The sequence below is a fragment of the Oreochromis aureus genome, linkage group 7, assembly GCF_013358895.1.
Source record: "Oreochromis aureus strain Israel breed Guangdong linkage group 7, ZZ_aureus, whole genome shotgun sequence".
Lineage (NCBI taxonomy): Eukaryota > Metazoa > Chordata > Actinopteri > Cichliformes > Cichlidae > Oreochromis > Oreochromis aureus.
The window spans coordinates 65,404,916-65,420,369 of NC_052948.1; the positions used below are offsets into that span (position 1 = coordinate 65,404,916).

The following is a 15,454-nucleotide window of genomic DNA, read 5'->3' on the forward strand; positions in this document are numbered from 1 at the left end:
AAACACACATAATTTTTTATTGGCTGTAAACGTTTTCTTTTTAATTCTTCTTCAGACAAAAGTTTCTTTTATTAAAACATGATGCAGGCACATGTGAACCGACTACCTTTCCAAACTCTTCCAGGCTTTGACATCAAACTTTATTAAATTACAACAAAACAGGCTTACATAAGTGCTCACTCTCCTCCACACACACACACACACACGTGCACGCGAGTTCATGTTGGACCATCTGACTCCAGATGGTCGAGGCTCCAGACGGTCAGTAGTTGGCCCTGAGCCGGCGGTTCTCCTCCCTCAGCCTCTCGATCTCCTCCACCAGAGACTCGTTGACGGAGTATTTCTCTATCAGACTGTGGATCTCAGTCTGAAACACAAACACAGAATCATAAAAAACTAGAAAGTCAAATAAGACCATCAGAGGAAAGCGTGGAGGAATCCGTCGTACCAACTGGATGTAAAACTGTCGGATCATCTCCACCTGGAGGTTGATGATGTCTTTGTGACAGGCGTTCCTGAGGACGAGAAGCATGTTCATGTCCTGCTGCCATAAAAACTCAAAAACACCAAATCAGTCCGCCTCTGAAAATAGTCCCCAAAGAAAGCAAAAAGGCTAACTGATCTTTCTCTGATCTTTCTCTGAAGAGAGGTCAGACTGACCTGAACTCCTCCAGAGTTTCATGGATCATGTTCTGGATGAAGTGGATCTGCAGGGAGGTGAGGGGAGCAGCTCCGGCCTGTCCAACCACGTCGGCGATGTTTTGAGAGAGGGACGAGGAAACGGCAGCCGACAGAGCTGGACCTGAAGGCAGAGTGTTGGATTGTGTGTCCACAGGTGTTTGTACTTTGCGTCACAATAAAATGACGGTAAAAGGCTCCGCCCACTTCCTATCCATGTCTCACCATGCAACGACTTTGTGAATGGACTGGAGAAGTGTAGTGGAAGAGTCCACCGTCAGAAATAAGATATGTGTGTTGACTTTTTATTCTCCCTCAAAAATATTATGCCATAACGCTGCACAGAGCAGCTCTGCTAACAGGTTATGGGCCCAGTGCAGCAGCAAAGAGATCCTGTAACTGCCAAAGGAAGGGCAGCGTTTCCTGAAACCGCAAGTTACCGGCAGGTGTTAAAAGTTTGGCACGATTGAGTGAGTAAGCGTTTTTTGTGCATCATGAGCAGACGCACGGCAGAGTCGGGCAGTCGATATTCCGTTTGCAATTTGATGGAGATGAAAGGAAATATGAGATATGGAAACGAAGTTCCTTGGTCATCTCAGACTACAAGGTTTGAAAGATGTCATCTTAAAGGCTGAGGGTGATGAAGAAGCCGATGGTGAAGATGATGACAAAATGCAGAAGCATATGCAGAGTTGATACAATTTCTGGATGACAAAAGTTTATCGTTAGTTATGAGAGATGCAGTTGATGACGGACAGAAAGCCCTAAAAATTTTGAGAGGTCATTATGCAGGAGTGGGCAAGCCAAGGATCATAAGTCTGTACACCGAACTCACTTCTCTCACAAATGAAAAGAATGAAAGTGTGACGGACTATATTATCCGAGCAGAAGCAATTATCACAGCGTTAAAAATGCGGGTGAGTCACTAACTGATGGACTTCTGATCGCAATGATAATGAAAGGTCTACCAGAGACGTTTAAACCCCTGATTGTGCACGTTACACAGAGTGAAGCAAAATCACATTTTCAGAGTTTAAAGTAAAACTCAGAAGTTATGAAGAAACCGAGAGAATGCGTGCGGCTGTAACTGATGACAACGTAATGAGGACAAAAGTGCAATCAGACCAGGATTCTACTTCATGGCGAGCAGATGACCGAAGATCAAAGAATAATGAGATTGTGTGTTTTAAATGTGGACTAAAGGGACACACTGCAAGAACGTGCCGATCCAGAGTATGGTGCAGTTTTTGCGGAGTAGTACACACAAAGATGCGACCTGTAGAAGGAAGCTAAGACGGGATGAAGCGAGAGGGGTCGTGGAGAAGGACTACGCGTTCAAGACGGGCTCCAAACCCCAGAGGGTCCCGGACGGCGGCCAAGAGATGCTGAATAACCAGCTACTGGTGGATACGGGAGCGGCGTCACATATCTTCACGAAGATCGAGAGTTTTAAGACTTTTGATGACACATTTCGACCCGAGGCTCATTGTGTAGAGTTGGCTGACGGAAGGCGGAGCAGAGGAGCTGCAAAGCGGCGAGGAGATGCTGAGATAAGTATGATCGACAGTAAAGGACGCAGCCACAAGGTAACATTGAAACAAGCACTCTACATTCCATCGTTCCCACAGGACATTTTGTCAGTAAAAGCAGCTACTAGTAACGGAGCCACTGTGGTTTTCAAACACGGGGACAGTTTTCTTAAACATGTTGATGGAACAAAATTCCCTATATATGAACACGAGAGACTGTTCTTTATAAACACTGTGCAAGAGTTTGAAGAGAAATGTAATGGATGTTTTGATATGCAAAGCGTGGCATGAAATTCTAGGACACTGTAATTATGAGGATGTTCAAAATCTGCAAAATGTCGTTGATGGAATGGAAATTAAGGGTAAAATCAACAAAAATATGCAATGTGAAGCCTGTATACAAGGGAAGTTTACTCAAACTAGGAACCGAGAACCAGATGAAAAGGCCAGGGCAGCATTAGAGTTGGTACATACGGATTTAGCTGGTCCGATTACGCCAAACTCTAAAGGGTTTAAGTTTGTTTTGTCGTTTGTTGATGATTATTCAGGTGCAACATTTGTATATAATCTGAAACACAAAAGTGATACAACTCAAGCAACTGAAAGATTTATTGCAGATGTGGCGTCATATGGGAAAATCAAGTGCATTCGTTCTGATAATGGAACTGAATTTACAAGCAGTCAGTTCAGAGATTTATTAAGTAGACACGGCATTAGGCAGGAAACTTCGGCGCCATATTCGCCTCATCAAAGCGGAACAGCAGAGAGGAACTGGCGTACACTTTTGACATGGCGAGATGCATGTTAGTTGAGAGCGGTGCCAAAGTCTTTATGGCCATATGCAGTACAAACCGCGGGAGTGATTAGGAACCGATGTTTTAACAAACGCACAGGTCAGACAGCGTATAAGATGTTAACTGGAAAAAGACCTGATCTTTCTAGAATGAAAAAATTCGGATCATTGTGCTATGCTTATAAACAAAATAGGGAAAGCTGGATCCAAGATGCGACAAAGGTGTTTTCTTGGGATATGACAAAATAGTCCAGCATATTTGATCTATTTCCCAAAAACCGGGAAGGTTGAAAAGCACAGATTGATAAAAATACTAAATCCCGCGACAATGGATCAACAAACACAGAGTGATCAGATGTATGAAGATGAGGTTTATGAATCCAGAAAAGATGGTGAACCCAAACAGGCGAAGGATGAGGACATTCCAGATGGTAGTGAAAGCAGGCAAACTGAGTCCGAGGTTAAAACTGAGGATAAAGTAGATGCTGGAGCTACACGTTATCCATCCAGAATCAGAAAGAGACCTGATTATTTGAGTGATTATATCACGGATGTGAAAGAGTGTGAAAATGAACAGATGCAAATCAGTGTTGATTATTGCTACAGATTGTTGTGTGAAATACCCACATCATTTAGCGAAGCTATTGTGTCAAGTGAGTCAAAAGAATGGGAAAAAGCGATGAATGAAGAAATTCAATCCCTTAAGGAGAATGACACGTTTACTTTAACCACTTTACCAGAGGGTAAGAAAGCAGTGGGGGGTAAATGGGTTTATGCCGTTAAAAAGAACTCAGACGGATCAGACAGATATAAAGCTCGATTTGTGGCTAAAGGTTTTAGTCAAACAAAAGGAGTTGATTATGAGGAGACTTTTCACCGACTGCTAACTTATCGAGTGTGAGAGTTTTGATGCAGAAAGTGGTTCAGGATGATATGTTGGTTCACCAGATGGATGTAAAACCGCCTATCTACACGCACCAATAAATGAAGAAATATATATACAACAACCAGAAGGTTTTGAGACAGAATCAAGTGAGACTAATAAACTGGTGTACAGACTAAAGAAATCACTTTATGGGCTGAAGCAATCGGTCGTAACTGGAACCACACCTTACATGACTATTTAAGCAGTTGTGGATTTAGACAAAATATTGCTGATCATTGTGTGTATTCAAAAGAAACTGAAAGTGAAAAAGTAATCATCATAGTGTGGGTGGATGATTTACTCATTGCAGCTAACAATGAAAATGTGCTTTCAGGCGTGAAAGAAATGCTCTCTTCTAAATTCCAAATGAAAGATCTGGGGAAACTTAACCATTTTCTAGGAATAGATTTTCTTCAAGAAAAAGAATGTGTCAAAATGTCACAGAAAATATATATTGAGAACATTTTAAAAAGATTTAACATGCAAAACTGTAAGCCAAGGTTAACACCCTGTGAACAGAAATGGACTCATTCTGATAAATTCGAGACATTACCAGATGTGAGGAGATATCGTGAAGCGGTAGGATGTCTTATTTATCTGAGCTATTGTACGCGACCTGATTTAAGCTATGTTGTCAGCAAACTGTCACAACACTTCAATGCGCCAACTGTTGATGATTGGACAGCAGTGAAACATGTTCTGAGGTATCTAAAAGGTAGTCAAGGAAAAGAACTGTGTTTTAGGAAATGTTCAAGTGGAAAACTAGGTCTACAAGCATACAGTGATGCAGACTGGGCATCCGATGTTTCTGATAGACGCAGTATGACAGGTTATTGTGTAAGCCTAAATGAAAATGGTCCTTTGATATCATGGAAAACCAAAAAGCAGACAACTACAGCACTATCAACTTGTGAAGCCGAATACATGGCATTAGCAGCAACAATTCAGGAGTGTATGTATTTGACTTATTTGATTCAAGATCTTGATGAGTTTGAGTATGAAATACCTATGATATTGGAGGACAATCAGGGAACAATCGCTTTGTCAAAAAATCCAGTGAACAGACAAAGATGTAAACATATTGATGTGAAATATCATTTTATAAGGTCAGCTGTACATGAAAGGAAAGTGCTCATTGATTACTGTCCAACTGAGTCAATGGTAGCAGATATGATGACGAAACCAGTTTCAAAGTCTAAGTTAGACAAATTCTCTGTATTTGTGTTTGGAATGTAAGATGTTTTTTTCCGGAGGACTGTTTTTCCCAACCTGTGTACAAGTGGGGGTGTTGGATTGTGTGTCCACAGGTGTTTGTACTTTGCGTCACAATAAAATGACGGTAAAAGGCTCCGCCCACTTCCTATCCATGTCTCACCATGCAACGACTTTGTGAATGGACTGGAGAAGTGTAGTGGAAGAGTCCACCGTCAGAAATAAGATATGTGTGTTGACTTTTTATTCTCCCTCAAAAATATTATGCCATAACGCTGCACAGAGCAGCTCTGCTAACACAGAGGAAACATCGGAATCTCTCACACAAGCAGCTGACCCTGAACTCAGCGTCCAGTTCACAAACCTATTCCTACAGAGTCCCACAGACAGTGACCTTAGTGGGAATTGAACCCTCGGCCTCAGCACTGCTGCTGCCCGACTCTACCTGCTGCTGCAGAGGTGGTGGGTGGAACTCCGTGGACAGGTGAGTCGTAGCTCAGCTGAGCCTGAATGCCATTGGCTCTCCGGAGGCTGGGCTCTGGTGTGAAGAAGGGCGGGGCCAGCTGACTGTGATTGGCTGGTTGTGACATAGGGGGCGTGGACTGACTCTGTGTCTCCAGACTGGAACAGCTGACTTTGTCAGACTGAGACAGATCAAAGTTCAAAGTTAGGTGGACCTGCACTGTCACAGGTGCAGAGGTTAAAAGTTAAAGGTCATCACCTTTCTGGAGTCACACGGTTCTCTGGCTACAGCTGTGTTTGGCTCCTCCTCTTTGATAGCCGGAGGGGTCTGGAAGACAGACAGCGGGCTGTAGCACCGCCCCGCTGAGGCTGCGAGCGGCGTTCCCAGTGGCGTCTTCCTGTGAGAGTTGGGACCTGCCTGAGAGTCTGAAGCACAGAGCAGACATTCTTTAACCTTCAGGTAACCTCACCTGGACCTTTAGGTGTTTTAAATGGGTGCTTAACTTGAACTCTGACCTTCTCTGACTGGGGAGAAGATGTCCAGGCTGGCCCGGCCTGTCAGCTGCTGACCCTCCCCATCTCTGGACATCACCTCCAAAGTGGTAACTAAGGAAACAGAAACACAGCCTCAGGTTTAGTCCGCTGGTGGCGTCGCTTCAAATGCGTCTGGTGACGTCCTCTCGTACCGTGTCCTCGTCCAAATGGGGTGTTTGCGGTGGTCCCGTGGCTAACCGGGTCTGGAAGAAGAAGGAGAGTCACGACTGAAATGGATTCATTTAGAGGCGATAACGGAGAATGCTGTGATTTACAAAAACAAGGCGACGTTAGTGAATGCAGCATCGGATTTCAGCCAATCACAGGCCGCCTCTGACCTTCGCGAGCGGGAGAGAAGATGTCCAGACTGTTTCGTCCCACGCTACTGAACTTCTCCAGAGCAGGAGGCTGCTCCGCCCCCTGCTGGCCTTCAGCTTCCCGACACATCCCCTCCACAGCAGCGCCTCCTGCTGAACACATGCTGTAATTACGGCTTTATCATCATCAGACAGGACAACCGTGATTGGCCACCCTGCCACAGGTGCTTCAAGCTCACAGTTGGCTTATTTATCTGTGTGGGAAAAACAAAACAAAACGCATATACACACACACACACACACACACACACACACACACACACACACACACACACACACACACACACACACACACACACACACACACACACACACACACACACACACACACACACACACACACACACACGCGTCCACAGTAGTGACCCACGGCGTGAAACCCACCTGTGTTTGTCACCTGTCTGTTGGGGGCAGGGCCTGTGCTGGGGGTGGGATCTGGTTGGCTGCTGGGGAGCTTGATGGAGGATCTCTTAGAGCTGGAAGTTTTTGAGGAGCCCATTTTGCTGGACTGAGACAAGAAACAGAGGGAAAATAACCCTGCAGGTTTATACACACTGAAGGAAAAATTCATATTATTCGCATCTTCCATTTGAGAGTCCCGAGGTTAGTACCTTGTGTCTGCTAGTGTTGCTCTGGAAGCGCAGGCAGGTCACTGAGGTTTTATGGGCCACGGTGATCCTGGTGGGGGCGCTGGAGTTTCTCAGGTCGTACTGGTAGATCTTCCCGTGAGTGGACCCGACCACCAGCCCAGTACCGTCCAGAGTGAAGTCCACGGCGGTCAGAGGACTGTCCACGCGGATGGACCTCAGGACGCTGGAGACGCAGATGAACACGCCGTTAAACACAAAGTGGAACAGGTTTTATCCACAGATAAAGAGTGGGCTTCATCCCATGCTGCTTTCTTATTGGTGCTTTGCTTCCCTTCTGGACTGCTGGACAGACAGTTTTATATTAACATAGAATAAAATACAATGAGACTCATTTTAAAGTCTAGAAGTCTTCTGCAGTCTCCTGAAAGGAAGACAGGCGAAAGACTACACCTCCTCAGAGCCCAGTTCATTCTCAATGAGCTCGAGAGCGCCCTCTATGGAACAGGAGCTCCACAGAGGGGGTAACAGTTTGTGACCAATGAGGTCCCAGGGACATGCAGAACAGAGCGATCAGACTCACATCTTGCTGGTGGTGTCGTAGCAGACGATCTTCTTGTCCAGGCCGACACTGACCACCAGCAGGTCGCTGGTGGGCGAGAAGGCCAGGCCAGAGCCTGGGGCTTTGTGGGCGCCGTCGAACACGTGCAGCTCCTTCTGGGTGTTGGAGTCCCACAGTACCACCGTGCCGCTGTCAGACACGCTGCCCAGCAGGGAGCGCTTCACTGTGGACAACCTCAGGTCGTGGATGGGCTGGAGATCAACAGATTATCAAGCAGCAATATCAAACATTCCTCTGCTGTCTTTTAGTTACAGTTTTTATATACACGGACTTTTACTTCGCTTCTGAACAGAGTGAAGCATAAAAACTGAGCCCCTCCTCCGCTCTCTGGTTAACTCTGAGCCTACAGAGTTGTTCTTTTATTAAAAACTGTATATAACTTCATAAGGTAAGGTAAATAAACTGAACGCACACCTCCACCTTTTGGCTAGTCCCTGCTCGTCCTCCTTCACTACAGTCATATCATCAACTCACAGCTCACCTGTCTGACTCACCTGAGCAGCTGCACATGAACAGCTTCAAAGAAAATCTTAAACAAACAATATGAAAGTGGAGGTCTGACCTGGTTGCTGCCGTGGCCGAACGGCCTGCTGGACAGGTTGGTGGTCAGACTGTGGAGGACCAGGTCGCCGCTGGTGGAGCCGGAGGCAACGTAGCTGTCGTTGGCATTAAAGGATACGCAAGTCACCTCCTCCTTATGGTCCTGAGAGAAAAGGAGGCCATATTTATCCCGCTCTGTGCCTCAGAGGTAAAGGAAGCCGGAGGTGGAGTGAAGTCCTACCTTGAGGGAGCGGTGCAGTCTCTTGGTCTTCAGGTCCCAGATGTGCACGCAGTGATCGAGACCTCCGCTGACCAGAAACTGAGACGAGGAGCTCAGACACACCCGGGTCTGCTTTTTCTGAACACACAGGTACAAACCAGCACCGTTACACTTTACAGAGACCGAAGAGCTCTCAGTGAGATACTTACCAGACTGACTCGGCTTTCTAAAACTACACAGCATAAGTAAAATCTTTAGTTTCCCGCTTTTTCCTGGAACCTAAACTTCACTAAAACACCTGGGAGAACAGCTGGTATCATATTTCTAAAGCTCAGTGTTTTGGTTTTGGGAACTGAAGGAGAATTTGGACCCAGAGACAAACAATAAAGTCTCAGGCTTTATTCTTCTTTTATCCCTCTGCAGTCTTTGAACCGCCATGAAAACGAGCAGAGCTGAGACTCACCCCGTCGGCCAGCTCCACCACCGGCACAGGAGTCGACTTGAGGCTGGAAACGACCAGCTTGTCCCCGCTGCTGCTGGCACTGACCAGGTACTGGTCTGAGAGAACTGGTCAAGGCTGAATCACAGATCTAAAGGTGATTTATGCTGCTCACTCTGGCAGGGCAGGTCTGCATGATTCGCAGTTTAAAATAAGCTTTCTTTGTCTCATACTGTTCATGACCTGTCTGAAAGAAGCTGCTTTAGCTCTGCCCCCTTTAAGACATTTTTATCGTGATCGGCTGCCCCTTGAAATTAAACCGCCGACATAGATCAAAAACTCATCAGGAAGTGCTTACTGAGCTCAGGGTGACCAAAGACATGTATACAATCAGATAGAGGCGTCGCCCCCTGTTGGACATGACAAAGACCGCAGGTTTCCATCTTTCATATCCAGTCTGTGGTGATTTAGTGACAGCAGGATACTGTTGGAGCTCCAGCAGGCCTGAGCGACAGGGTGGCTTGTGCTGTGTGGGTTAAACTGCTCCAGCGGCGCCATGGAAACCGCATCCCAGATCTTCACGCAGTCTCCGGTCGACACCAGCCGTGTCACCTCCTCCATGGCAACAACTGGAGAAAATAAACACATGCACAGAGAGTTGTATCCTTGCAGACCGTCACTGTTAGTTTTACAGCTCATTATTTATTTTGTTAAACTTGCACAAACAACATAATTATATAGTTTTCCATTAAAGCACTGATCAGAACTACATGACTATAGAAGGGAAATGGTAAATGGCCTGTATTTATATAGCGCTTTTCTAGTCCCTAAGGACCCCAAAGCACTTTACACTACATTCAGTCACCCATTCACACACTGGTGATGGCAAGCTACATTGTAGCCACAGCCACCCTGGGGCGCACTGACAGAGGCTTCATGAATTTATACTTCATGAAAATCCCCCAGGCCTCTTTTTATATATTAATCAGTATTTGATATAAGCGCAGGTCCTTTTGCTGAAAGATACTCAGATTAATAAAGAGATTTTAATTTGTTGAATATTATATAAAAACATGGCTGCCTTACATGTCACCTCAGTAAGATCCAAGCAGTAGTTTAAGGACAGATTTTATGATCTTCTTGTTGGTTTTTAAAGACTCCTCGAGCTCTGCCTGAGACCTTCCAGCGACACCTCGTTGGTGGTCAAGCTGTAAAATCTCTGTTTTTGTTTTACTTTTTGGCTTTTATAAACCAACAAAGCCAAAAAATAAACTTGTATCTATTAGCTAACTAGTATCTAACTAGATTCTATTTAATTTATTTTCGATTGAGTTTATTTTCTTTACTGTTCAGCGCTCTGAAACCTGGTTTTAAACAGTGTTATATGAATGTAAACGAGGTAGAGATGAAAAGCTGGTGCAGTAACTCGTATCGGGCAGTAAAAGTACACAGTGCTGAAGTATTTCTGTGAAACCTTCTATCGGATGTTCGTCGTTTTTGGGGGGTCTCTATTGTAGTCTGAAGGCAGACGGACACGTGAAGCTGAGTCTGACGCCTGTGAGGACTTTTAACGGCTCGCAAGCTGTTTTTGGTCCATCAAACAGAAACTTTATCGACTTTGTTCCGTTAACTTGAACCTGCAGCTACAGGTAGCTCATGCTAACCGGCGAATAGCTCGGCAGCTTTAAAGTTAACAAATTGTCGCGAGGCGAGCGGAAACTACCGGGAATGTCTTCACCTGACCCTCAGAAGCTGTAAGATTAGCCATACTTACCCAGAAACAGTTTTTAATCACCGAAAAGTCGAAACTGACTTTGTTTTGGACGCGGCCGTGGCCAATGAACCGCCACTACGGAGCACCAGGAAGGACAAACGGCGGAAACGGGATCGTACCAGTGTTGCCAACTCCTCAGTAAGGAAAATCGCTATTGGTTGTCCTAAAAGTCGCTAGAAGTCGCTAAATGACGTCATCACCTAATTTGCATAATTTGTCATGCTAATATAATTGTAACCTATGTTGTTGGAGAGAGAAATAACATCGTGGAAGAGACATAAAGTGAGTAAAAAACGTCCTAAATGCATTTAGAGTTTATTAAGAACTACAAATTAAATTTCTTTTAGCAATTATTGTTTTTTTTAATGTCACAATTCCAACCCTGCTCCTTCACCCGGGCTTGGACCGGCAAAAGTGACCCGAAATAGGCACTCTGGTGGAGTTACTTTGTGTGTGTGTGTGTTTATAAGTAGTTTTAAACCTTGTGATCCACAAAACAGCATAAGAGTAAAAGAGTAAAAGAAGAACTGACTGTGTTACAGCACCCGCTGCTTGTTGAGAGTAAAAGCGATACGCGCTTTCACGTCTTTTTTTAGCGACTTTTTAAAGAAAAAAAGTCGCTAGGGGGTCTGAAAACTCGCTAAATATAGCGACAAAGTCGCTAAGTTGGCAACACTGGATCGTACTTCCTCTGTTTGTATTGAAGTCTAATCGAAATGTACTAAATATACAATATCAAAGCAACAATTAAAGAAAAACACTGAATAAAATATTTAATTATTGTTATATTTTATATGAAGAAAAGAGGCATATAAAAACGTGGCTTTATGAAGAAAAATAAAACAGAAGTTTAGTAAATATAGGTTTCTACCGCATAATTATAGTATAATTATGAAATTCTTAAAGTATTTTCGAATTATTTTAATTACTGATACCCTTATAGTTTATTGTATTTTTTTTGTATTTATTTTATAATTTATTGTTTAAACAAGGCCGATAAAAAGTCGCTCAAATAAAATTCAATATGATCAAACCATATATATAGAAAATGTTAAAAAAAAAACAAAAAAAAAAACCACAAAAAGGAGCTTGAAAAAATTAAAAGATATATAGAAATTTTAAATTGAATTTTAAAAAAGCAGAAAATACAGAAACATTTGAAAGGAGTACAGTAAAAATAAAAACAAAATACTAGTAAAAAATTATATACTAAAATAAATTATTCAAGTAAAACAAACTACAAATGTAATTTGATAAACTGGCTTCATATGCAAAATATTTCAAATTCAGCTAAGAAAAAAAGAATAGTGTATTCAAGACGTTTCTGCAATGTAATACCCCATAATTGTATTACTATCATGAAATCTTTAACGTATTTCATGGTAATTTATTTCCTAAAAACATTGTAATTTATTGTGTAAACACAACCTATAAAAATCACTCATTTATATATGAAAAAAATCTCGAAAAATCTCAAAGTTTTCACTTCATTCAAACTGTCAAGTTGTTAACTAGTTAGTTTCTCAGAAGTTTGAGTTAGTAAGTTGCAATTTGAAGATACATAACTTAAAATGTTGTGATAATAGCCCGATAACCCAAACTTTTCACTTCTTAATACCAAGAAAATGTTTTGTTTCGTTATTTTTCTTCCAGTGGCTTAAACAGTCTTCCATACAGTGAATCTGCAGTTATACACGTTCACCTATGAGGGACAGACTTGTGTTCCAGCTATTCGTGGAGTCTACCACTATAGAAGCGAGAGAAGAAGAAGTCTCCCGCCCCATCCGCCTGTTGGTTTTAAACCGAGGCGGGACGGTGCTCGGTTCACTGTGGTCCGTGGATTTCAGGCAGGAGTGTCGGCTTACTGTAAAACCCGCTGCCAACATGGTGAGGACAAAAGCCGATAGTGTGCCCGGTTCATACAGAAAAGGTACGGCAACAAATTAAAGGCATTTAATCAGAATTTAGGTTTTTACAGCTTGTTTGTACAAGAACACGTTTTGTAATGTAGTCTGGCGGGCAGGCGGCGCTGAGCCAAAGCTGGTAAAATCATACAAATGTGGCCTCGAAGAAGAGTAGTTAACATATTACATTTATATTTTTACAGTAAAATAATTAAAAGAAAACTGTCAGCTGAAGTTTGTGTATATCCACCGCACGGCTTCCTAAAATCAGCCTCCCGCCAACACGGAGGCTGGTCTGCTGCCCTCTCGGGTTCTCCGGGAGAGGCTAAGATATTTAAGTTAAAACATTTAATTGTCGTTTTATCATCTGAGTCAAAAGTTGTAGCTTAATGTTCTCATTCATCTCACGAGGTGTCATCTTTAATGATCCTTTCCCAAAGTTTGTACGACGTTTACTGCAAACTGGCGCCAGTTTTGAGCGCCGCGGTGCGTCTTTGTGCGCACGCCTCACAAAAGTCCATTCACATATTACATAATTAACGCGTCTCTGTTTAACATAGAAGCCACGCGTGTTACTGTCCATAATGGATGCATGTTTATTAAGTTCTGGGACCTTCTGGTAAATTTGGCTTACATTTTTCCAACACCAAACGGATAAGAATTAAAATTTAAATCTGCTCTGCTTCCTTAAAGACCCGGTTTAAATAGCAGTGAACTGCTCTCATTCACTCTGCAGCTATTTTTAACAAGCTTTCTTTGAACTTTTATTTAACATTCTGCAAATCAGACTTTAGTCTCTTTACGTTCATTTGGCTCAGCTTTGGTCCTCGGTAAACTTCTTCTGGTTTCTCACTGGATCCTTCATAATAAGCTGGTTTCATGTATTTCATTTGCAGCTGTTGCAGCTTCTGCCCCCCGGAAGTCTCTGGGTGCCAGTTCATCCAACGCCACCTCCAACAGCCAGTCCTCCACACCTGGTCAGTCCCAGTTTCACTACGCGCGCGCGCACACACACACACACACACAGTTCACGTACTGAGGCTGCTGTGATTGTTGTAACTTACAGCAAAGAACAAATATGCCGGCGGGAACCCCGTGTGTCCTCGTCCCACCCCGACCTGGCAGAAGGGCATCGGGGACTTTTTTGGCGGTCCCCCCAGGAAGATGGAGAAGGAGAACAGGCGGCCCCAGGAGGTGGAGGACGATGAAGAGGCTGGAGGCAGTGGGATGTCAAAGGCCAGCAGGAAGTATGTGTTGTGCTTTATTTTAAACTTCTGCAGGAAATCTGCGTCCCACCTCACGGTGTAACCGTAACCTCCTTTTAACCCCACGCGGCAGCCATCCACCAACCACTCAAGTCGCCACGAGCTGCATCAACCCTGAGATGTCGTTTTAGTTTTAGGATTTCCCGCAGAAATCCAGATCACACAAAGTGAGAGATGAAGCTCAGTGGAGGTTTGCTGCTGTGTGACGAGCCGTTAGTTTCACCTCCGGTATTTTCAGTGTGGAGCTGAGCCTGCTGCTGTGATACATGGGCCGGGGTAGTTTGATCCACTATAACACCTGAGAAGGTAATAAATGAACCATGTCAGGTGTTGAGTTCAGCTCCAGCATGGAACAATTTAAAATGTAGCATTAACTGCAGTGAACCTGTTGGGTCCATTTAAACAGAACTAAAGAAAGCAGCTGTTTCTAATTACGAGCAAGTCGTCCTTATAAAAGTGAAACTTATAGCACTTTGTGGTGGGTTACTTAAAAGAAAAGCAGCAGCAGTTTGATACAAATCTGATCTGAGGGTCAGAAATGACAGGAAGCTGCGTTCTGGGTGAAATGACAGGGACTCGTCTTAGCGGGGAAAACGTTTGAATGAATGCTGCAAGAAACGGAGGCCGGTAAAGACGGGAGCTGATGCTTTCCCTTAACCAAATGGCTTGATCCAGAGTTTGGATCACCGTGAAGCGTTATACGATCACATCTTACTGATCAGGAGTGTCTCACCCATCAGAGTTGTTTCTGAGGGTTCACCGGAAACCTTCAGCAGAGTCTGCAGCAATCAAATGTAAAAACACAGATGCTTTTATTTTGGAAAAACGAAAGTGTTTTCACTCTGCAGGGTTTGTTTTAAAAATTATATTCCCTCATGGTCATTGAGTTAAACCAATCAGCATCAAGCTGCACCAAGAAACCGCAGACCTGCTCAATGACTCAAAGTCCAGTTTCTTAGGAACACCGGTAGCCATGCTTCTCAGCTGATTTATTTATTTTTTGGTCCCAAAAACACCTCAAATACAGCGGCTGACAATAATCAGATCATTTATTTTCCTCCTTAAATCTTTGCTTTTATAGCTTCAGATGCTCACCCGTCTGGATTAATCTGCAGCTCCTTGTAGGTCCGGAAAGTCTTTAAAAGTTGAAAACTGGCATTAAATTGTTTTAAATCGATCAATAGTGAGACAGCAGAGACTGACTGTTGCATGGATGATGCTAAAATCTGAGGAGAGGCCTCAAACTCGCTGCTGACACCACTCGACTGAATGACGGATTTTAATTTATTCGGGACGTGGCATTTATGTTCCAGCGTCCTGTGGGAAGTTTGATGCCAATGTTGATCAGTTTGGTTTTTGTCGTCCGCAGAGCCCGGCCGCTGCCCGCCGAGGATGAGGAGGACGATGACTGAAGCCTGGATCAGTCCGTCTGACTGCTGATGTACATCTGTATATAAATTCTGCTCAATTCACGCTGTATAGTTCAAATTTTGTTTTACCTACAGAATGTCTGTTTGAGATCATTTGGATTTCATCCTTTTTACTAATAAAACTTGACTGAAAAAAAACTGAGGAACAAACATGGCCGTCTCT

General features: G+C 43.7%; 2 protein-coding genes across 3 annotated transcripts; one reads left to right on the plus strand and one right to left on the minus strand.

The window, feature by feature from the left end:
* Positions 1-19: 19 nt before the first annotated feature.
* On the minus strand, positions 20-10,829 carry nedd1 (NEDD1 gamma-tubulin ring complex targeting factor). 2 transcript variants are annotated; one of them, XM_031749419.2, is made up of 16 exons: positions 10,693-10,829; positions 9,404-9,547; positions 8,943-9,037; positions 8,501-8,617; positions 8,282-8,422; positions 7,681-7,910; positions 7,122-7,323; positions 6,895-7,018; positions 6,472-6,600; positions 6,286-6,336; positions 6,116-6,205; positions 5,859-6,025; positions 5,583-5,781; positions 661-802; positions 449-515; positions 20-367 (listed from the first exon to the last, which is right to left on the minus strand). In XM_031749419.2, the coding sequence occupies exons 2-16, from the start codon at positions 9,537-9,539 to the stop codon at positions 263-265; spliced, it is 1,995 nt and encodes a 664-aa protein (XP_031605279.1). In that variant the 5' UTR covers positions 9,540-9,547; positions 10,693-10,829; the 3' UTR covers positions 20-262. The 2 variants fall into 2 exon arrangements, with proteins under 2 accessions (XP_031605279.1, XP_031605277.1); XM_031749417.2 differs by having other exon boundaries at positions 6,472-6,603.
* A 1,618-nt stretch (positions 10,830-12,447) lies between these two features.
* pclaf (PCNA clamp associated factor) lies at positions 12,448-15,441 on the plus strand. The gene is made up of 4 exons (XM_031749412.2): positions 12,448-12,622; positions 13,493-13,573; positions 13,663-13,843; positions 15,231-15,441. The coding sequence occupies exons 1-4, from the start codon at positions 12,577-12,579 to the stop codon at positions 15,271-15,273; spliced, it is 351 nt and encodes a 116-aa protein (XP_031605272.2). The 5' UTR covers positions 12,448-12,576; the 3' UTR covers positions 15,274-15,441.
* Positions 15,442-15,454: the final 13 nt, after the last annotated feature.

Bases quoted from the DNA above. Each gene is read 5' to 3' on its own strand.
- pclaf (XM_031749412.2), top strand. From the start codon at position 12,577: ATGGTGAGGACAAAAGCCGATAGTGTGCCCGGTTCATACAGAAAAG. The intron at 12,623-13,492 runs GTACGGCAACAA...TTTCATTTGCAG, and splicing joins GCCCGGTTCATACAGAAAAG to CTGTTGCAGCTTCTGCCCCC. The intron at 13,574-13,662 runs GTCAGTCCCAGT...TGTAACTTACAG, and splicing joins CAGCCAGTCCTCCACACCTG to CAAAGAACAAATATGCCGGC.
- nedd1 (XM_031749417.2), bottom strand. From the start codon at position 9,539: ATGGAGGAGGTGACACGGCTGGTGTCGACCGGAGACTGCGTGAAGATC. The intron at 8,423-8,500 runs GTAGGACTTCAC...CTTTTCTCTCAG, and splicing joins GACTGCACCGCTCCCTCAAG to GACCATAAGGAGGAGGTGAC. The intron at 7,911-8,281 runs GTCAGACCTCCA...GTTGATCTCCAG, and splicing joins TCGGCCACGGCAGCAACCAG to CCCATCCACGACCTGAGGTT.